Raw genomic sequence first — 22781 nt, 5'->3', positions numbered from 1 at the left:
CCTGGCGGTAGTAGTCCCTGGGCATCATCAGGCCATTCTCTCAGCCTCTCCCATCCTGGGCCTCAGCGAGGCAAGGCAGAGTCTCTCCTAGGACATAGCAGACTCGCTGGTGCCCTCCTCTGCAAAGCTCCACACTGACTCTTGCACTGGCCCAGAACAGTCTCAGACCGCACTCTCCTTCCTTTTACCTTGCATAACACTGATCTCTTACTAACTTGCACTCACATTCTGCAAACATTAATATAAAGCATGGTCAGGTGACCACAAACTCACAACACAAAATGATACATTTCCAGACAGACAGCTCATTTGCAGACATTAAGGCCTCATGTCCACTGGCAAAAGAAGAATTAAAATCCGCAGCAGATTTTAACTCTTCTCCTGCCCGCGGATCCGCATCCCGTAGGGATGCATTGACCACCCGCGGGGTAGATAAATACCAGCGGATGGTCAATAAAAGTGATTTAAAAAAAAATGGAGCATGAAAAAATCCGGACCATGCTCCATTTTCATGCGGGTCTCCCGCGGGGACGGCTCCCACGGGCTTCTATTGAAGCCTATGGAAGCCATCCGGATCCGCGGGAGACAAAAATCGGGATTTACTCATCCGCTCCGGTTCTTCTCTTCGCCGCGGCGCCATCTTCTCTCAGTCGCGGCCGGATCATTTTGCTTCGGGCCGGCGCATGCGTGGGGCACGTCACTGACGTCATCCTGCGCATCCGCCGGGCCGAAGAAAGAAGATCCGGCCGCGACGCAGAGAAGATGACGCCGCAGCGAAGGAAGGATCCGGAGCGGGCGGGAGGTAAGTTTATTCTGATTTATTCTTATTTTCAGCGCTCATGTCCGCGGGGCAGGAGGGACCTGCTACGGATTCTCCATGGAGAATCCGTAGCGGGCCTGATTTTCCCCGTGGACATGAGGCCTAAGACTTTCATTCCTGCAAACACCAATACACAGTCTGCTGAATCATACCACATTCAAAGACAATATACAAGACAATACAGACTATATAGTGGGCCACTACATAGCTATTTACAGTATTATCTGTCAGACAGATAGATACTGCAGACAGCCAGACAGATAGATACTGCAGACAGCCGGATAGACTGATCGATGAAACAACCAACTGATTGATTGGTTTGCCTGTGTGTCAGACAGACGGATATATAACACTGTGAATGGATGGATATACACATAAAAGTCCCTAATTGGCACTGTGCTTAAACCAAGCAACGTACCTAAAATATGATTTTCCCTACTTTGTGAACTGCTAACTATTGCCTGGCAGGGCCTGCTGGGGTTTTTAGTTCTAATGCAGCCCCCCACCCCTGCTCCCGGCTTCTCCGAATCACTGTATATTTATTGGTGAATTCCCTCTTCTGCATTGTTACAAGGACTCCCCAACAATCCCATCCCGTATACCTAAATCCTGCCAGGAGCGATTAAACTTCCTGCCGCGGTGGAGGGGAGCTTCTACGATGAAGAGCTTACCCCTGATTAATGGGCTATTAATGTGATATATATTCACTATAGGCCTGGATGTTTTTGAAAGATTGTGGCCAAACTTGTTTTTTTCCCAAATGGGTAAAATAAAATCTACTCCCTGGGAAAGGATGAAATCAATGTTGTATTAATCTTTCTCTCAGCTGCTAATGATTTTCACTCGTTTTCCCCTTCGTTGGGGGGGTTTCTGCCCGAGACGTCCACCAAGTGGATTCTGTCAGCTCTACTAGATTTTTATTCACGCTGAAACCAGTTTGACTGCAGACGAAACCTGAGCTCTAAACTGCAGCCTGCGACAAGACTTCCTAGCACTTTCAATGGAAATCCAGATGTAGCAGAGCTGGATGCGCAATTTAACTCTTTAGGATTCTGTAACTTTTATTAGATGAAGCAACCTGTAAAGATAATGAGCTATATTTGCAGTCACCTGCAGAAATCTAACTTAAAACTCCTTGTCCCCAGTGTAAAATCCGTAACAGCCCCCCCCCCCCATCCACTATGTAACCTTATAATACTTGTGTCTTTTATTTAGCTAAGGGGCATTTAGAACTCATCAGGCACCAGGGCGCACCTTTGCACCCTTAGGGCTTATTTACACGAGCGTATATCGGTCGGATTTTCACCCCCGGACAATATACGCTTCCATCTAAGGGCGCCCACCCACTGGCGATTTTTTTCCCTGCGAAATTCGCAGCATTTTTTTCTCTGCAGGGGTCTATGGGACTTGTAATGTTAAAATCGCGATCGCGCAAAATCGCAATTTACAGCGAAATCGCGATTTTGCGCGATCGCGATTTTAACATTACAAGTCCCATAGACCCCTGCAGAGAAAAAAATGCTGCGAATTTCGCAGGGAAAAAAAATCGCCACTGGGTGGGCGCCCTAAAGCAGTTCTCCTCTTCTCTCCCCTTCACCGGCTCTCTGCCTCTCTCCTCCCCTCCGAGCGGTTTGCAATGGGAGTGAGTGGGACGGGTGGAGCTAAGCTCCCGCCTCTTGTCCATAGCCAGCAATGGGAGTGGGTGGGGCAGAGCAGAGATTAGCTCCACCCCATTCTGCCCCCTACCATTGCAAGCGCAGGACTGGAGGAGAGAGACAGAGAGCAGGTGAGGGGGAGGGAATTGCTTAGATGGAAGCATATATCGGCCGGGCATGAAAACGCCAGCCCATATACGCTCGTGTAAATAAGCCCTTAGGCTGCGTTCTCACGGAATGACTGCACAGAAGTACTGAGAGATTCGCCGTGTGTTTTGGGGCAGTTTCACCGCCTGCGTTCCGCTGCGGCCATCACTCTCCATAGAGATGCAGAAGAGGAGTGGTGCATATCATAGGGGCAAGGACTGGTAACTACTAAGGATGTGCTGTGTGGCCATCTGTGGGGCTGCCATATACAAGGTGGGCCACGGAAAAGTAGCCCAGCAACCAATCACAGAACAGATTTAATTTCATCTCAGCAGTATAAGAAATGAAAGCTGGACTTGTTTTGTTATGCTGGGAGGGGGTAGCCCACCAGTCAGTAGTGAGGGTCATTTACGTAAAGTTAGAGCCGGACAGGCTAGGTTTTATTTTGCGTTATTGTCTGAAGTGGCTGATGACTGTTCCAGAGCACCTTAAATTGCAAAGAAAAAAAGGTTATTCTGAGTTGGAAGATCAATGTCCAGGCTGCTTGAATTGAAGAGGTGCCCTTTGGTATCTAGTTTGGGCAATCCCCAGCTAATTTCCATCACATCTGGGTTTTTTTTTCACATAAGCTACATGCATGCATGGTATCTTCTTTTCTGCCGTGTAAATGGGGTAGCAGAGTACCGCCCATTCTCCTGATAGGTGCCCACTGCACTTCCAGGATTCCCATACAATACACAACACTAGCAATATGCAATAAATGTTTCCAATTGTAATAGCCCATTAAAAGGCTATTCCTAGCCCAGCTTTTCATGGCTTAGGTGGGAAAACCCGGAAGCTGTGTTTTGACAACCTATCAAAAAGAATCGGCACATAGCCCAGCACTGTTTCCATAGCCCTCATCGAAGTGCATGGGAGCTATAGAAATAGTGTAGCTCAGCCCACTACACTGTTTCCGTAGCTCTCATTTACTTCAATGAGACCTATGGAAGGAGCACTACCAAGGCCGGTAGCCGTGGCAGCGGTTTTCCCATCTTAGTAATATAGTATGTTAGGCCGAAAAAAAACCCCACGTTCATCCAGTTCAGCCTATACCCCAATGTTGATCCAGAGGAAGGCAAAAAAAAAAGCTATGAGGTAGAAGCCAATTTTCCCCATTAAAAGGGAAAAAATTCCTTCCTGAGTCCAATCTGGCAATCGGAATAATCCCCGGATCACTGACCCTTTTGGCTATGAAAAGCTGAAATGTTTCAATCTGACTGTGTGGCCCTCAGATCAGAAAAAGTTGTGCAAATCTTCACCTGTATATGATGTAGCCAGAAAATTGCCAGGTTCGGGACCCCAAGAAGATATTTTCCTAATAATGCCTTGTAGGCTAAATAGGAGACACCAAGTTGTAGTGACCCACAAAAGCACCTTGCCTTTAAATGGCGGCGCTCTGTTCATGTATAAGCAGCAGCGGGTTAACCATGACTTAATTTCCCCTATGGCAGAGCTATTAATTAACTGCCAGGTGGACAGTTAATTTTGATTGGTTGCTGGCAGATTGAACTCTGGCTGGAAGCCAGTGGAGTGGCAGTTGACAGTTGATCATGCAGATCTGGGGAGTGAGGAGAGAGAGGTAGGAGAGGAGTCGTATCGTAGTTATAGAGAGAAGTTTGTCAGTCAGACCAGAACAGTAAAGTGCGCAGAGTTTGTCACTTAGTCGGCTGTTAAACAAGTGAACCGTATAGTTAGTCAGTGTGACCATGTGTGTAGTTGAGAGGAGTTAGTCAGACAAGTGAGAGAGTTAGATAGTAAAAATCTTTGGGTGTCCATCAGAGAGAGAGAGGGGCAGTGTTAGTATGAAGAGAGTGAGTTAAGTTACCAGGAGAAGAAAGATCCCTGTCAGCATTGCAGTCAAAGAGCTGCTGGAAGAGTTTTTGGATTCAGAGGAGAGTTGTGGTCTGCCACAGGAGAGTCCCTACAAGGTGGCTGAGACACGAGAGGTAAAACACAGAAGTATTCATTTTACCGTGAGCAGAGTTATAATTGCGGACACCAGAGCCATGGAATACCCTCATAACCTGTGCCAAGACAAAGGTGTATACTGCTCACAGTTCACACCCCTGAAGAGCCATTAAACCGGCCCAAGGAAAACTAACAGCACTGCCATATGTTACCCAGAGCATCATCTCTGTCTGTAGCCTGAGGAATCCCATGTACATTATTCTTGTTAATGATACTCCTAACATGTAAAATAACCACTTTTAATGTAAGGCTTGTATGTGCGCACTGATATATGATCCTACCGACATCAACAAAGAAATAGAAAATAAAATTATTACGTTTTAAACCCTGGTTTTTGTGATTTCTTAATTGCATCACATGTAACATTCTTGTGCTAATGTAGCGCTGGCGTCACGATCTACTAATAAAATAAATAAAATCGCAATAATGCAACCAAGAGGCTGTTGTGGCTCTGTTGCAGATGACAGGGAGTTCCTTCAGAGCACCTAAGCAGCTACCATCTTACAAAGAGGTATAAAAAACTGAGGTGACAGACTAACATCAGAACTAGAGATGAGCGAGTATACTCGCTAAGGCCCATTACTCGAGCGAGTAGTGCCTTAGCTGAGTATCTCCCCGCTTGTCTCTAAAGATTCGGGGGCCGGCGGGGGGCGGCAGAGGAGAGCAGGGAGGAACGGAGGGGAGATCTCTTTCTCCCTCCCTCCCCCGCCGCTCCCTGCCGCAACTCACCTGTCACCCGCGCCGGCCCCCGAATCTTTAGAGACGAGCGGGGAGATACTCGGCTAAGGCACTACTCGCTTGAGTAATGTGCCTTAGCGAGTATACTCGCTTATCTCTAATCAGAACCAAAATCACCACCAAACACCCCCAAAATCAATGATGTCGTTAGGCCCATTTTGCTCAATGCCCTGGATGTGCAATCTTAGTGATCAGCATTTTAAATCATGTCTACATCCTCAGAATGCAAATACAGGGTGAGCACAAAACGTCCTTAATTTCAATCTGTATCTGCTGAAAATCAAGGACTGTTTTTTGTGCTCGTCCTATACAATGAAATATGAGCTAACAGGGCAGTAGATGCCATCATAGTGGTATTAGTCACTATATGACCATAGTTTAGAGGTATGATACACATCCTAGTGATGGGACAAACTATTTGGGGATAGAGCTAGATTAGCAGTCATGCAACACGTATGGAGAAAAAGGTTTACGTAATATTCCCCAGATAAATGACCTATCCCAACCAGCGTGTCAACATGCCTCAGATTTCCAAAGTCGTAGGCATCTTGAACTGAGAGAGAGTTAGAGTCCCGCGCAGAGCAGCTGTACATGAAGTTTAATCTAGATACATATACGTAAACTTATACACATAAGAGGAGAGCTTCACATTTCATCACATTAGCTGGTGAAATGCTGCCTGAATTGGACTTGCAAATGAACTTGAACAACTAGTGTCAGGCAGCTGCTGCCAAGCCAAATAAAATCATGGTATGCAGCAAATGTGGCCTACATACACTAGGCAAGCATATACTGTAATTTTACCTCTACACGAGCCACTAGTCAGGTCGCACATGGAATATTAGGGGAAATCTATGATATTCCCCAGCACATGGTGTGCTGAATACATGAAGAGCTACACGCCTCTTCATTTATTCAGCGCATTCCCGGCAACTTCAAGGCGTACATTTCTGGCATAATTTACTCCAGTTTGTGGCATAAATTATACATAAATCTGTCGATCCAGGGTGGCCACCCCCACTCCCAACAAGCCCCACCCACTTTTCAGAAATGTCAGATAAGCCTTCACTTTCACTTGAACCTGGAAAACTTAAGAGAGACCAGAGAGGAACCAGGAGAAGCCTCTGCTAGGTCATCATAGAGCAGCTACGGCAGTGGGAAGAATATCTAAAGTGCGAGTACTCAAGAGCAAGAACCGTTTAGTTAAGAGAAAAAGAAGAAGAAGGAGATCTAAGTAGAAAGAAGAGGAGATAAGGAAAGAAAGGAAATTAAGTCAGCTATACGTAGGCACAGCCAGGGGGGAAAGCTAGGAGGAAAACAAAGAGTACAAACGTAATACCTGATATCAATCTTATGAGAAAAGCGCAGAAGTAATCAATTCCTTAAAATGTAATGGTTTATTCAAATGTCATTGTTTATTTAGTCATCTGAAGCAAACAGTTTGAAGTGATTCAACTGAACATCTCCTTTTCTCTCTGAAAATAAATCTGTTTATGGTTTACTTTACAACCCGACTCCTGGACTTTCTTCTCACCAACTTAACACCTGCACTGAGGTACCACACTGTGTGCTCCAGGGGAAAAGAGGTTCTACCTCTGTTAGATTTATTTCTCCCATTTTTTGTATTTATTGTTTTGTTCAGAACGGGTCCCTACCCATACACGGACCAGCGTCACAACAAAACAATATCTTTACCTACCCGACTCCGTGGGTAGCACCACCCTGGGGATTACCATCTTATAATGAGAACTGCCAATTTACCACTGTGGAACATCGTGCCAGGCCATGTTTTCCCATCGGAGAGGAGCAGCAGTACCACCGTGACTACCATCTTCTTCTCTGCTGCTCCCCCTACTTGGTCTGGTTGAGATCGCCACAACAGGATGACAGTCATTGTTTTGAGTGATTACCCAGGAAACTATTGGCCCCTGTAAAGTACCCCTAAGGGCTGCTTTAAACAGGCAATTGTGCGCGGAAAAAAATAACAAAAAAAAAAAACACAAAAGCAAAAAAACGCTTGGGCAAACCTCATACATTAAAGCCCATTAATTTCAATGGATTCCCTCACATGGAGCGTTTTTGCATGCGAAATTTAGTGACACAAAAAATACATGACATGCTTTATTTTTAAGTGCATTTGTGCACCCGAGGCTTCATAGGAGTCTATGGGGTACACAAATGCACACTCATCCCAAACTAAATTGCGCACTGAACTGTGCGATTTTGCGGTGTTAATCAATAACACCGGGGACTAGTTAGGCTGGCCCGCCTACTAAATAGGCAGCCCTGCCTGTTCAAACACGGCACAGTTGTGTCCCGCGCCAATGTGAACAGGCCCGGCATCGCAAAAGGAGTACAGCAAAGGACGGTGGTTACGCTGACGAAAGGAAGTAATAGCTCTCCATTCAGAGCTCAAACATGTCACGCTCTCGCCAGTGTGAAAGAGCCCTTAAGGACCTTTTAAGGCTGAAATATTCAGCAAACATGCAGATTTTGATGCGGAATTGAAAATAGAAGAATCCTACTGCCAATTACATATCACAATCCGCAGTTAGCAGTACGGATTTTGGTGCGACATTCTGGGGTGGCATATCCCGTCCCGTGTGAAAGGTGCCTTAGGAATAGGTATACTGCAGTATCAAGATTAACAAAGTAACAATTCTATATATTTAGGGGTGGTGCCGGCCATCTGTGTTTTTGTTTAACTTTTTGCAACATTTACCAAACTCAACTATAGCTACACCAAACTCTCTATTTATGTATTTTTTGCATTCTTGCTTTTCGCCTCTTTTCCGCAAGGCTCATTCCACAGATTGTTTTTCACCTAATGAGAATAGAAAATGTGTTGAACACAGCGCTCAACGTTCAGGTTAATTGGCATTCCCGAGGAATTCAGCTGCTCAATTTGTTTGAGAGGGTGGAACTGGCTTTAGATACTCAGTGGCTTTGTAGAAGTCATGCGGGATGACAAAATATAGTACCTGAGGGGTGTTATCTGCTCTGAAATGTTCCTCACAGCTCATCAATTCTGCATTGTTTCTATGCAGTTAGTGCAAAATCCAGAATAAATGCACTGGGCTCCACGTGAAGTAATGAAGTGATATTACACATGGAGGAGGTTAATAGATTCTGCAGTCCCCCGGCATAGCAAGCACACTCTGAAGGGTCACTGCCAAGCCGGCTGCCTGAATGAAATATCACGGTGATCATGCCAGGGTTTATCGTAAGCCTGTTTGACCACTGCATTTGTCAATGTAGCAGAGCTGAATTTACCAGCAGGCGCAGGTTGTTTTCTAACTTTCTATGTTTTTGAGTTATCCTAAGAAAATGATAATATAGTGTTAGAAGAAAACAAAAACAGGACGGTGTAGTTCTTGAAACAGCGCCACTTTTGCCAATGGGCTATTTCAGTTATTGCAGTTTAACATCAGACAGAACCCATGGATGAGTGTGGCGATGTTTCTAGAAATGAACAGCCATGTTTTTCTGACATATCTCTTTCATTCAGTGAGTTAGGGCAGTGCAATAGTACAACGGATTCAGCTCTTCTACCTCGCCTCTTGTGTTAAAGGTTGCCTATCACTCGAATAGGAGTCCAAACAGGCAGCAGCATGTTACAGAGCAGGAGGAGCCGAGCAGACTGATATATAGTTTTATGTGGGGGAAGATTCAAAATAACTTGTATTTTATGGATCCAAATCTCTGCTCATTCTCTTCTTAGGTGTCCAGTGGGCGGTCCTATCTGTAATTGGCTGGGCTGATTTCCTTGTAAGAGTGTGTATATAGAAATAGCTGTCAATCAATGAGTAGGACCACCTACTTGACTCCTAAGCACAGAATGAGCAGAAATCTAGATCAATAAATTGAAGGTTATAGTTAATATCTTCCTACAAAACTACAGTGATGCCTCGGGATGCGAGTGCCGCAGCTTGTGAGTTTTTTGACTTCCGAGCAGGCTCTCTCCCGAATTTGTGCTTTGATTTACGAGCAAAAACTCGGCTTACGAGCCTGCTTGCAAGTCCAAAAAAAAATTTAAAAAAATCAAAAAAAAAAAATCGCAAGCTGAGGATCAGGGGGGTTCATAATTACATATCGCTGGCGTTTTGTCCTCGCGATGGTCTGCGGCGCTGCTGCAGGTTGTTGCACCCTCCTCCACGCCGACAGAGCATTGCTTTCAGGATGTGGGGCTTGAATGCCCTGTCTCCAACAAGCTAATCCTCTGATTGTTAATTCAGCGCCGCTTCAGCCAATGAAAGCCGGCGCTGTGTTAACCAATCGCAGCCATTCAATGATGTCTTTGATAAGTAGTTAGCCCTCCAATGCCACTGCAATCTAGCACTGTAACCCTGCTGTGGTCCCACTGTTTGTTGTGACAGATGACATCAGTGGAGGTCACCAGACTGCTGCAGCCAATCAGTGGATGCAGCGCCACCGCCCGTTCTCTTGGCATCAGCGCTCACACCCAAGGCATCATGATGGCAGCAGTTCAAGTGACTCTGCAGCCTCTGATTGGCTGATATCACCTGCCACAACAAACACCGGGACCACAACAGTGCTGCAGCACCAGAAGATGGGTAAATACTGTTATTTTAGCACAGAGGGTGGTATAGCGGGAATATTGTCCAGTAACCAGACAACCCCTCAAAGGCTGGAGTCTAACTTTAAATATGTCCGCAGGTTTTCCAAGGAATATTTTATGAATCCAAAGACTGACCTCCCCCAAACCCCTGGCTGTGCTGCTCTTACTGTGTTCTATAAAACAATCCATATCCACTAATAAATCTGTGAGCTTCTTCCTTCAGTTCCTACCATTTGCCAAGTAACAATTCACTCTTGGTAGGTCCATAAAACTCCAATTACAGTAAATTGTCAGGAATTCACTGTCGGCTGCATTTAAAATTCCATTAAAGTACCTGTAATCCAGAATGTTACAGATTATGTCATGCACACCACGCTAGGAATGAGTACCGCCTGCAATTTATAATTTAATTGTTATATTAGCTGAAACGCTCTGGAATGGAGCGCCCTTGGCTTTGAGACTCCTCAGGCCTTCCAGTTCAGGGACTAAAATAAGACTTTTCCAACCACGAGAGCAATTTAACTTACTCTGGCAGACGAGACATAACTCCTGCAGAAAGGGACGTCAGTCCATCATTAATTCGGAGAGGCCGACCCTTCCAAGCCCAGCTAAGTATCATCTCCATCACCAGCATCATCGTGAAATAAACAGTCGCCTGCAAAACAAAAAGGATGGAAAGTAATATAATATCATAACCACAACCTCATAATATTCTCACAGGGTATCATCATCAGCAAACATGAAGAGCTAGAATAGATCGCAACACTAATTGTAATCAGCTACATTCTGGTCCAAATAGTAATTATATTTTCGTACAGATGTAGTAGCACCAACAAGGATGTTTGCGCTACTTCTGTAGCGCAGACCGCTAGATTCCTGTTGGCGGTGCTACACAATTCACGTAGCATGGCAGAGGATTGGCACAATTCATTAACAGATTAGCGAGCTAATGCAGCATGTGTCAGTACTGCTATGTCTGAATATAGGGAGCAGTACTATAGGAGGAAATAAAACAGTACCGTAGTTATATTCTTGTACATAGGGGAGCAGTATTATAGTAGATATATTCTTGTACATAGGGAGCAGTATTATAGTAGTTATATTCTTGTACATAGGGGGCAGTATTATAGTAGTTATATTCTTGTACGTAGGAGGCAGTATTATAGTAGTTATATTCTTGTACATAGGGGGCAGTATTATAGTAGTTATATTCTTGTACATAGGAGGCAGTATTATAGTAATTATATTCTTGTACATATGAGGCAGTATTATAGTAGTTATATTCTTGTACATAGGGGGCAGTATTATAGTAGTTATATTCTTGTACATTGGCAGCAGTATTATAGTAGATATATTCTTGTACATAGGGAGCAGTATTATAGTAGTTATATTCTTGTACATAGGGAGCAGTATTAGGCCTCCTTCCCACGAACGGATTTCCGCCGCGTAATTCGCGGCGAAAATCCGCTGCGTTGCCCGCAGCTATTAGGTTCTATTGAACCTAATAGCACAATGCTCACGATGCGTAATTCCAGCGCGGAATTACGCACCGCGATTTCTCCCGTCCTCACCCGCAGCATGCTCTATTTTCTGCGGGTGAGGACGGGCTGTACGCACTGACGGCTTCCATTGCAGTCAATGGAAGCCGTCCGTTCACGCTATCTCCCGCTGTAACCAGCGGGAGATAGCGTGAAAAAACGCTTTCCCGCCCACCGCCGCGCGTCATATGACGCCAAATGACGCGGCCGGCCGCGTCACGTGACACGGCCGGCCGTGCACGTGACACGGCCGGTGACGCGGCGGTGGTGGGCGGTGACGGGCGGTGACGCGGCGGTGGTGGGCGGGGAAGCGATTTCACGCTATCTCCCGCAGGTAAGTATAGGGGCTCTGGGGGGCGCCGTGACGGGCTTCACTGCGTAATATTACGCGGCGGACCCCGCCACGCTCGTGGGAAGGAGGCCTTATAGTAGTTATATTCTTGTACATAGGGAGCAGTATTATAGTAGTTATATTCTTGTACATAGGAGGCAGTATTATAGTAGTTATATTCTTGTACATAGGGAGCAGTATTATAGTAGTTATATTCTTGTACATAGGGAGCAGTATTATAGTAGTTATATACTTGTACATAGGGGGCAGGATTATAGTAGTTATATTCTTGTACATAGGGGACAGTATTATAGTAGTTATATTCTTGTACATAGGGGCAGTATTATAGTAGTTATATTCTTGTACATAGGAGCAGTATTATAGTAGTTATATTCTTGTACATAGGGGGCAGTATTATATTAGTTATATCCTTGTACATAGGGGCAGTATTATAGTAGTTAGATTCTTGTACATAGGGGGCAGTATTATAGTAGTTATATTCTTGTACATAGGGGCACTATTATAGTAGTTATATTCTTGTACATAGGGGCAGTATTATAGTAGTTATATTCTTGTGCATAGGAGGCAGTATTATAGCAGTTATATTCTTGCACATGGGGAGCAGTATTATAGTAATCATATTCTTGAACATAGGAGGCAGTATTATAGTAATTATATTCTTGAACATAGGAGGCAGTATTATAGTAGTTATATTATTGTGCATAGGAGGCAGTATTATAGTAGTTATATTCTTGTGCATAGGAGGCAGTATTATAGTTATATTCTTGTATATAGGGGGCAGTATTATAGTAGTTATACTCTTGTACATAGAGAGCAGTATAATACTAGTGTTATTCTTGTACATAGAGAGTAGTATTATAGTAGTTATATTCTTGTACATAGAGGGCAGTATTATAGTAGTTATATTCTTGTACATAGGGAGCAGTATTATAGTGGTTATATTCTTGTATATAGGAGGCAGTATTATAGTAGTTATATTCTTGTACATAAGGGCAGTATTATAGTAGTTATATTCTTGTACATAAGGGCAGTATTATAGTAGTTATATTCTTGTACATAGGAGCAGTATTATAGTAGTTATATTCTTGTACATAAGGGCAGTATTATAGTAGCTATATTCTTGTACATAGAAGCAGTATTATAGTAGTTATATTCTTGTACATAGGAGGTAGTATTATATAAGTTATATTCTTGTACATAGGGGCAGTATTATAGTAGTTATATTCTTGTACATAGGGAGCAGTATTATAGTAGTTATATTCTTGTACATAGGGGGCAGTATTATAGTAGTTATATTCTTGGACATAGGAGGTAGTATTATATTAGTTATATTCTTGTATATAGGTGGCAGTATTATATTAGGTATATACTTGTACATAGAGGGCAGTATTATAGTAGTTATATTCTTGTATATAGAGGGCAGTATTATAGTAGTTATATTCTTGTACATAGAGGGCAGTATAATAGTAGTTATATTCTTGTTCCTAGGGAACAAGTATTATAGTAGTTTCATCCTTATGCATAGGCTCAGTGTTATATTTTTTAAATTCTCACCTCTAAAGGTATGGTATATTAAGGTATTATTCTGTTCCATGTCTACAGGATAGACATTTAGCAGCTTTCACCTGAACTTGATGGGGTCTCTATAGTTTCTTATTCCAGATTAAAGGATTTTACTTAGGCTGCCTGCAGTCAAGCCTGGCTGTGCTCAATCCACCATATCTAAGGAGGCATTTACTTTTTCATGAATGGTTTTTGAATTACTTATTGTGACAAGTATGTCACAATAGGGGGCTTCTGGAAGGGGCTAAACATTTTTCATACCGCTATGTATAAACGCAGTTTAGCTCAGTTTATTATTTGGCATCAGTCTGTATATTATCTGTGGGTTTATTAAGTCTGCAAGAAAAATAACTGCATTATGTTAATCCATTGTATCCCACTGATGGTGTTATGGGGCAATGGTGGTTGCTGCCTGTGTTTGACAAGAATTAATTGGCCCAACAGAGGAATTATTCTGAGGGACCACCAGAGCCTGAACCCACAGAAGGATCTTCTGATACTCTGGTGGGCCGGTGAACCTTGACTTTCACTACTTCCTTGCTCTGTTGTCTGACCACTCATACTGATAATGAAAAGAAGAATGAAAATAGAATCCTATTCTGCATTTGTCTCATATAATAGTGTAAGTTTTCCAAAAGTGAACAAACTTTTACAGCAGCCAATTCCAACTGCAAATACAGAGAAAGGTCCGTTATCCCAGTCTGACTGCCCTATGCATAGTGCTAATATTCATTATCGAGTATTCGACCTATTATTTTCTAACCCCTCATCTCAGGGTCCATGGCGTAATCCTACGGATATTGTGTCACCGCCTGTCTCTACTGTTCTCACCTTATCCACGTAATCTGGTACTTCCTCTATAGTTTTATAGGAGGTTTCATTTGGATGTAAGACATAAAACATCATCCGGACTCCCTGGGAGACAGAAAAGTTGGTCTGGCCTGTGAACCCTCCCATGGCTGACGGGAGCTGAGCAGCTGCTGGGAATGGAAGAAAAAATCCAATTATTTATATGTGTGGAATCACACGCATGAACGGGGCTGTCAGATGCAAGGAACAGGCGCTCTTACATTGTTTAGAGCTTCTTCCTGGTGAAACCTGATACACAGTGAAGTAGGACAAGCCACGTGATCCGCTCAGGCAAAAGTCCAGAGGGAGAGCTGCACAATACAGGCCTGAGCTAATGGGAGAAGAGATCCAGAAGGGCTGCAGAGGCTGCTGGGATCATGATAAGATAGAGGCCTGGCAGCACAATGCACTATATACTGCCTGCCCATGTGCAGGCAAGGGTTAACTTAATGATGCTGAAGATTCCAGAATTGTACTTTACACTTATTTATAGTGAGAATGTGTAACTCGGAGATATGTTCTATCGTAATGCTGAGGCATAAGAAAAGAACAAATAATCAAAAGACAAAAATATGGAAACCTCGTTACACTAATTATACTTCAATAAAAAAAAAAAGCAAAATATATGCGTACGCCACCTGCCCATAAATGAGGCCCAATGCACATGGGCGGATTTGTATTGCGGGATCCGGAACGGGCGTCCGCCTCCGGATTTCAGAGCAAATACTGCCCATAGACAGGCTATAGAAAATCAGTTTTCCCTGTCCATGATAGGAACTGAATTGCGATTTTTTTTTTCCCGCTTGCAGAGGGAAAGTCGCAGCATCTGTACAGCGCATGTGTCAGCTGGCAACCACGCGTGCCTTCTTTTCGTGTACTGTGGATGACCGCGGAAGCTCGCGTTCAGTCATGCGCAGTACAGCTTTTATTTAATATTTGTTCTTCCTGTGCCGTCGCTAGACGATGACGCGGGTACTTGCGGTCTCTCCGCAATGTCAATTGTGGATGGGCTGCGGGTCGGACGGCTTCCATTGACAGGGGTGTATTTGCACACAATATGCAGAGAATAGAGTCCATTGATTTCAATAGGTTTTTATACAGCTCTGCGTTTTGGGTGCTGGAAAAAAATGCAGCATGCTCTACCTTGTACGCCTTTATGCTCCAAGGTACAACAGTGAAGAACTAAAATGACCAGCAATCTCTCACAAGAGTTGCTGGTATTTCTCTGCAGCAGACCAGGGGGATTGGCTGGTGGACAATTCCACACCCAGCTAGCACAGTTAACCTTCACCTGTAACCTGTAGAACCACAGGTCCCAGACGCACAACCTTAACAATTAGGCTGAATAGCTATTTAAATTGGGGTGTGTTTGTGTCCTGTGCTCAAAAAAACATGTCCTGCAGGTGCAGAAAGTACAGTGAAATATACCAATATGCGCACAAGAAAGCCTCGTTCATAGAGCAAAAAGTTGCGCAATGGCACGTTCAGAAATGCATACGCCTATGTGAAGCCGCCATTAGCGGCCTTTACACAGTCAAGAAAATGACACAATATTTCTGCATTGCGAGTCGCATAAATCTCGCACAAATATGAAAATCATTCTTTTGAATGGGGTCATATACATTTTTTCTTGCCTCGCAATGCGTTGTGGGAAAGGATCGTGGCATATCCTACCTATGGGCGTGCCCTCGGAACGCATCGTCCATTATTTTCACTAGGGCTGCGAATACCATCGAACGGCAGACAAGATGCAGGCGACTACACACTGAGAGCATACGGACCCATATTATGCTATGGTGCAACAGACATTACAGAGTTTTACGGATGAGTCTCACCCATTCAAGTCAAGAAGAAAAACGGCAGCACTTGGACGCCATCCGTGTTCAGTCTGTCCTTTTTTTTTTTTTAAGATGCAGAAAAAAAAGGATTGGGCTTGTTTGATTGTTTTTTTTTGCAGATGAAAAATGCGCGAAAAACTGACTCACAGACGAAGGCAACTTTTACATGGCCGCAGGCATTTTTACGTGCGCCCGCCGACGCCGTAAAAACGCGGCCACAAATCTAACATTTGTGCGCCCGTCCAGACGGCACGGGCCCTGGCGCATATACGTCGAGGCCGCAATGCAATTGCCTCCCCTTTCCTCCACCTCACCTCCTCTCTCCTTCCCTCTGGCTGTTTGCAATGGGAGTGGATGGGATAGTGGGCGGACCTAAGCACCTGCCCCCTCCCTGCCCCTTGTCCGCAGACAGCAATGGGAGGGCGGGACAGGGGCGGAGCTAAGCACCCCCCCCCCCACACACACACACACACACCCTCCCCGCCCCCGTCCTGCCCCCTCCCATTGCAAACAGCCAGAGGAGAGGAGAGAGGAGAAGAAGGAGGAAGTTTAGTAGTCACGCCCATGCAGCGGCTGACGTATTCCGAACGGAAAGATAGCCATTTAACTCGGGGCACGGCTATGTCCCACGTCTAAGTGAAATGGGTCAGTCAGCGCAAAAAGTACAGTAAGGGCTCCCACCCACTGGCGATATTTTCTCTCTTGCGCTGCGAGAGCACGAGAAAACTCTTGCATCGCAGCGCAAGAAAGAGGCCGGTATAGAACCGGCATATCGCTAGTGGTTTCAATGGGGCCAGCGACAGCAGCGCTAGCCCCATTGAAAGCATAGGGAAAATGCCGCAGACTTCTGCCACAGCTGTGACAGCTGTGACAGCTGTGGCAGGAGTTTCCTTCATTCCATGAATGAATAGCTAAGGGCTATGTGTGATTGGCTGAGTGCTCAGCCAATAGCTAAGCAGTAGCTGCTATTGGCTGAGCCCTCATCCAATCTGCACAGCCCTTTCAGGAGGCGAGGATTTTTAAATTCCCGACTGCTGAAAGAGCTTTATAGCAGTGCCGGGGAGCCAGCAGGAGGACGCGGTTGAGCACAGGAGAGGTGAGTAATTTTTTTTTTTACACACTTTTGGCAGATTATCGGGGAAGGGCTTATATTTCAATGATAATCATTCCGCGGGGCTTGGCAGAAAGCAGTGCTTTTAATGGGATTGGTAGCAGTGCCGATCCCATTGAAAGCAATGGGCTAGAATGCCGCGGACTTCTGCCACAGCTGTGACAGCTGTGGCAGAAGTCCCCGGCATTCTCCATCTCTTTTCAATGGGGCTAGCGCTGCTGCCACTGGCCCCATTGAAAAGACTGGCGACATGTCGGTGTGATGCCGATTTTTTTCTCGCACTGCGCTGCGAGACTTTAACTTTAGTCTCGCATTGCAGTGGAGAAAATATCGCCAGTGGGTGGGAGCCCTAATATGCGCAAAAATGCTCACAAAAATACTTGACTACAGCGCAAATACATAATTTAGTGTGGCAATGGAATCCTCTCCTTAGGCTGCATTCACAAGAAAGCCTTTCTGCAGTTTATTACGCACAAAACTGGGTCTGTTCACATAAGCGCATTTTGTGCATGCATTTTGTTTGCGCAAAAAAATACGCTGCATGTTCTATTTTCCAAAATGAATCCACTGTGTCATGTTTACTGTACGGCCTGAGGGGGCGGGGCATGACAGACAATTAGTCGGGTTTCACGTGGGCGTTAAAATCACGCGATGCGAAAGAGCGTGAGAACGCAGAGTTATGCAACCCATGCTTTTCAATGGTTTCCTTTACATTTGTGATGTTTTCACTCATGCGATGTTGCGTGAAAAAAAAAATCGTGGCGTGTCCTTTCTTTCTGTTTCGCGTTTTTTTCTAGCCCGTATTTCCCTATGGAGCCTCTTTTTTATCGCATCACAACACAAACTTGCAGTTTTCGTGCAATGTGATACGTTTTTAACATTAGAAACTCCTATTATCCTTATCGTGAGAAAAACGCGTGTGAAGGACATGCAAGAAAATTACAAGCGGCAGCGACCTTGTTGCGAGAAAAAGCAGCGCTGACGATCCGACATCTCATGAGCGAAATTGCGATTTTGCCGCGATTTTCTTGTGGCAATATCGTGATCGCCCCTATGAAACTACCCCTGGCCGGATTCACATGGGCTTATTTGCGCGCGCAATACGCAGTGAATAGAACACATTGATTTCGATGACTTTATTAAGAAGTGTATATTGCATACGCAAAAAGAATGCAGCGTGACCTATTTTCCTGCGCATTTGCGCATGAAAACAGAATATATGAAACTAGTTAGACTAATTAGTTATTTCAATGTAAAGGCCCATTTAAACACAATTATCGCTCAAAATTTGCTCAAAAGCCATCTTTTGAGCGATAATCGTTGTGTCTAAACGCACGGCCATCGTGCACTATTCGTTCATCACTAACTTTTAGCAAGCTAAGGGCTCTTTCTCACGAGCGTATATTGACCGCCATTTTCACGGACGGCCGATATACACTACCATCTGATGACTTGGATCCCAATGCTTTAGATCACATGGCCGTATTCCTGTGACGTAAAAGCACCCAGCCGGCCAATATAGCGCCAGGCACTTTTACACTGAACCGAAAAGATAGTCCTGGAACTATTTTTCCAGCTGGAATACATCGGCCGCTGCATGGGCGTGAGAAGGGAGGTGGGAGGAAGTTTAGCAGCATGACTGCTAAACTCCCTTCCTCTTCTCTACTCGCCTCCCCTCCGGCTGTTTGCAATGAGAGGGGGCAGGGCGGGGGTGGAGCTAAGCTCCATCGCTTCTCCCATTGCTGGCTGTGAATAAGGGGCGGGGAAGGGCCAGTGCTTAGCTCCACCCCTATCTTACCCACTACCATTGCAAACAGCCGGATGGAAGAAGAGAGGAGGGGAGCCGGGGAGGGAAGGGGAGGCAACGGCATTGTGACCTCGGCGTATATGCTCCGGGGCCCGTGCTGTCTGAACAGACGCACAAATGTTAGATTTGTGCGCCTGTTCACGTGATTTTATGCCGCCGGCAGGTGCACTTCAGAACAGCTACGTCTATGTGAAAGAGGCCTGAAAATCAGCGATGACTCCTATCAGCACTGTGCGCTAAGTTCTCAGCGGGATACCGCTGATAGTATTCTTTCAGCTGTACCCCGCTCGGAGCTCACAGCAATAGTTCCAAGAACAAAGCAGCTATATGCAGATAACAGCGCTCCTGCTGTCTTCTGCATACAGAGGCTGCCTTCATTTACACGCTAATAAACTCCTAAGTAGCTAATTAGCTACTTAAGAGCTTCTGCAAAGTAAAGTGATTGCTCAGAACTGTCACTCAAATTGCCATTTGAGCGATTTTTGAGCAATCATCTTTCCATGTAAATAGGCCCTGAGGGACAGTGGATGTGTGTTTTTTTGCACACACAAATGCGCACAATTCACACAAGCAAAAAGTGTAGTAAAAAATGCAGTTGTGCCTGCAAATACGCAAAACCCAATGCGTACAAACACAATACAAATAGACATACGCTCGTGTGAATCCCCAGCACCACATGGCACCCCTCAGGCCTGCGCTAGACACAACGCAGTTCTCTGTTCGGAGCGTCTCTTAAACATTTACCACCCAGATTTTCTCTGCCAAGTAAAACAGTCTCACAACGGGGACATCTTGTCTTCTTCCTCCTGGAAAATGATTTGTATCGCAATAAATTAGGCTCCCGATACGTTCTCGGAGCAGACAGAGAAGACGCGGGTCCTGCTACAAAAAGATTTGTAATGCGAGTGAGACACGGTTTTATTAAAATGTACTGCGCCCCCCTCTCCCAGGAGCCGGCCAAGGATCTGCCTCATTTACCCGCTCGATATATAACTCACTGGTGTCCCCGACGGGGCGCCTTTATTACATGTGTTTACTCTAATAATATTCCCTTCATTTTACCTCCTTGGTCGTTCTTGGACCACACGGAAAAAAGCCTTAAAGGGCCCTTACGCCTTGTATCTTTACATTTATGCTACTTATTGTTCTCTGTTATCAGCCATTTCAGACTGACAATGCAGAAACTTTCCTTCCCTATAATCATTGCTTCATGTCCAGAGATATATAGATCTATAATGACAGTCAGTATCAGTCGTGTAGTTAAATGGACGTTCTTGAGGTGCCTGGATCCGCTGGGGATTTTCTGCTCTGCTTCCTGCTCATCTTATTGAAGAATTCTACAGTCAGACACTTCCCAGCCTGGCTGATAGCAGAGAACAACAGATTGCATAATGTTCTTTAACAAATAGATATAGATAAGGTGACGAGATTTTCCCAGGTTCAAAGCGGAACAAAAGGGGTGTGGTCAGGGGCGGGGCTTATCACAACTTAAGCTTTTACCTCCGTCATTATAAAAAGTACAGGTCCGGTTCAAAAAACAGACAGGGAGCAAATTGTGCAGCATTTCTGCATCCAAACATTAGTCAAAATCCGTACCATTAGTGTGGATTTTGACTGGAAATCAGATGCGTATCCGCAGCCGATAACATACTATGCAGCGCTTCCCCTCGCCTCCTCTGTAGACTTCCCACTGTCAGCGCTCCCCAGCTTCTGGTTCCCAGCGGCCTGTAGTGGCCTCACCTGACCAGCATCTCCTGACCAGCGCTGCAGCAACTAGCTGGGAACCGTAAGCCGGGGATTGCTGGCAGCAAGAAGCCTAGGGAGGAGGTGAGGGGGAGCGCCGCTGCGTATCTGCAACTGATTTCTAGTCAAAATCTGCACCAATGGTACAGACTGTTGACTGTTGTTTTAGATGCAGAACGTGCTGCAGAGATTTCCGCTGCAGACATTCTGTAGCATTTCCTCCATGTGTAAATATACCCTAAGTCAGCTTGAGGTACGCTGCCACATGCAGAGCAGCCTCACTAGTATTAGTGCCCCCTATACCAGCCCCAGCAATAATAGTGACCTCTACAGTGACCCCAGTAGTATTATCCCTCCCCTATACCAGCCCCGGTAATAATATTGACTCCCACAGCAGCCCCAACAATAATAGTGAGCCCACTACTATTATCGCACCCCTATACCAGCTCCTGCAATAACAGTGATCCCCACAGTGACCCTACTAGGATTATCGCTCCCATATACCAGCCCCAGCAATAATAGTGACCCCCACAGTGACGCCAGTAGTATTATCGCTCCCCTATACCAGCCTCAGCAATAATAGTGACCCCGACAGCAGCCTCAGCAATAATAGTGACCCCCACAGTGACCCTACAAGTATTATTACTCCCCTATACCTGTCCCAGCAATAACAGTGACCCGCACAGTGACCACACTAATATTATCGATCCCCTATACCAGTCCCAGCAATAAAAGTGACTCCCACAATGACCCCAGTAGTATTATAGCTACCCTATACCACCCCCAGTAATAATAGTGACCCCCACAGCAGTCCCAAAAATAATAGTGGCCTCCCACATTGACCCCACTAGTATTATTGCTTCCCTATACCAGCCCCAGCAATAATAGTGACCCCACTAGTATTATCGCTCACCTATAACATCCCCAGGATTAATAGCGACTCCCACACAATATCTCCAGCAATAGTGACCCCCCCCCCCCCACAGAAGCCCCAGCAATGATAATAGAGACCCCTTACAGTATCCCCAGCAATAATAATAGTGCCCCCCCTCCCTTCCCCCACAATATCCTTCCCTTTGCTCTCATCTCCTGTCTCGCGGAACCAAAGAGGAGAGCTGAGGGGAAGGGGGGGGGGAGGATCCCGGATGCACACACTGTCATCAGTGTGTTAATCCTGTCTGCGGCTCTAAACAGTGATTACCAGACAGGGAGCTGCGGCACCTCGCCCGGTAATCACTTTAATGGTGACCAGACATCACCAGAAACCGGGACAAAAGCAGGACTAATGCCTGTCCCGCTGGGATCCCATCTAGTCACCTTAATATAGGGGTGTCGGAGGAAGAAGCAACAACCAAATATATCTATACCCTAAGGCCTCCCTCACACAGGTGCTTTTTACCGCGATTAGTCCGGCAACGCCTGTGTGATGGAGGCCCTAGACTGGATTTACATAAAAGTGTTTGCTCAGCATATTGCATGCTCAGAATCTGTGCGCACAATATGCAGTGAATAGCATCCACTGACTTCAGTGGGTTCGTTCCCATAAACGTATTTTGCACACACATTTTGTTCACGCAAAAAAAATTGCAGCATGCTAGATTTTCCTGGACATTTGTGCCAGGCAAGAGCACATATTGAACTTATTACACTAAGGCCTCCTGAAAACGGGTGATTTTTCGCGGTTTTACGCACACAAAAAAATCACCCCACGGAAACCTCATCCATTAAAACCCATCGGTTTCAATTGGTTCCCTCACATGGAGCGTTTTGTGCGCCTGCAATTCCTTTGGGCAAAAAAATACGTAACATGCTCTATTTTTGTGTGCATTTGCGCACTCAAGGCTCACCATGTGCACGAAATTGTGTGCATAACTGCGCAATTTCACGGTGTTAATTACTAACACCTGCGGCTAAATAGGCGCCTGAGCCGGTTCAAAACCGTGCTGATGTTTAAGGGGTCCAGCAGCGCAAAAAAAGATACTTACCTGCGCAGAAACGCTCACGAAAACATGTGATCGGTCTCCATTCAGA

The 22781-nt window shown here is 45.2% G+C and overlaps 1 protein-coding gene across 1 annotated transcript in view; it reads right to left on the bottom strand.

Annotated features, from left to right (window-relative positions):
- Positions 1 to 14488, bottom strand: part of AGMO (alkylglycerol monooxygenase) — a 200225-nt gene extending 185737 nt beyond the window's left edge. The window contains exons 1-3 of the mRNA XM_066585575.1: positions 14473 to 14488; positions 14234 to 14382; positions 10477 to 10604 (exon numbers count right to left, since the gene is read on the bottom strand). Coding sequence (XP_066441672.1) covers positions 10477 to 10604; positions 14234 to 14359 — 254 coding nt within the window. The 5' untranslated portion in view covers positions 14360 to 14382; positions 14473 to 14488. The remainder of the gene's footprint in view (positions 1 to 10476; positions 10605 to 14233; positions 14383 to 14472) is intronic.
- Between the last annotated feature and the right edge of the window lie 8293 nt (positions 14489 to 22781).

The sequence above is a fragment of the Eleutherodactylus coqui genome, chromosome 12 (assembly GCF_035609145.1).
Source record: "Eleutherodactylus coqui strain aEleCoq1 chromosome 12, aEleCoq1.hap1, whole genome shotgun sequence".
NCBI classification, from domain to species: Eukaryota; Metazoa; Chordata; class Amphibia; order Anura; family Eleutherodactylidae; genus Eleutherodactylus; species Eleutherodactylus coqui.
Note: the sequence above shows the minus strand (reverse complement) of the source record. Positions and strands in the feature narration are given on the sequence as shown.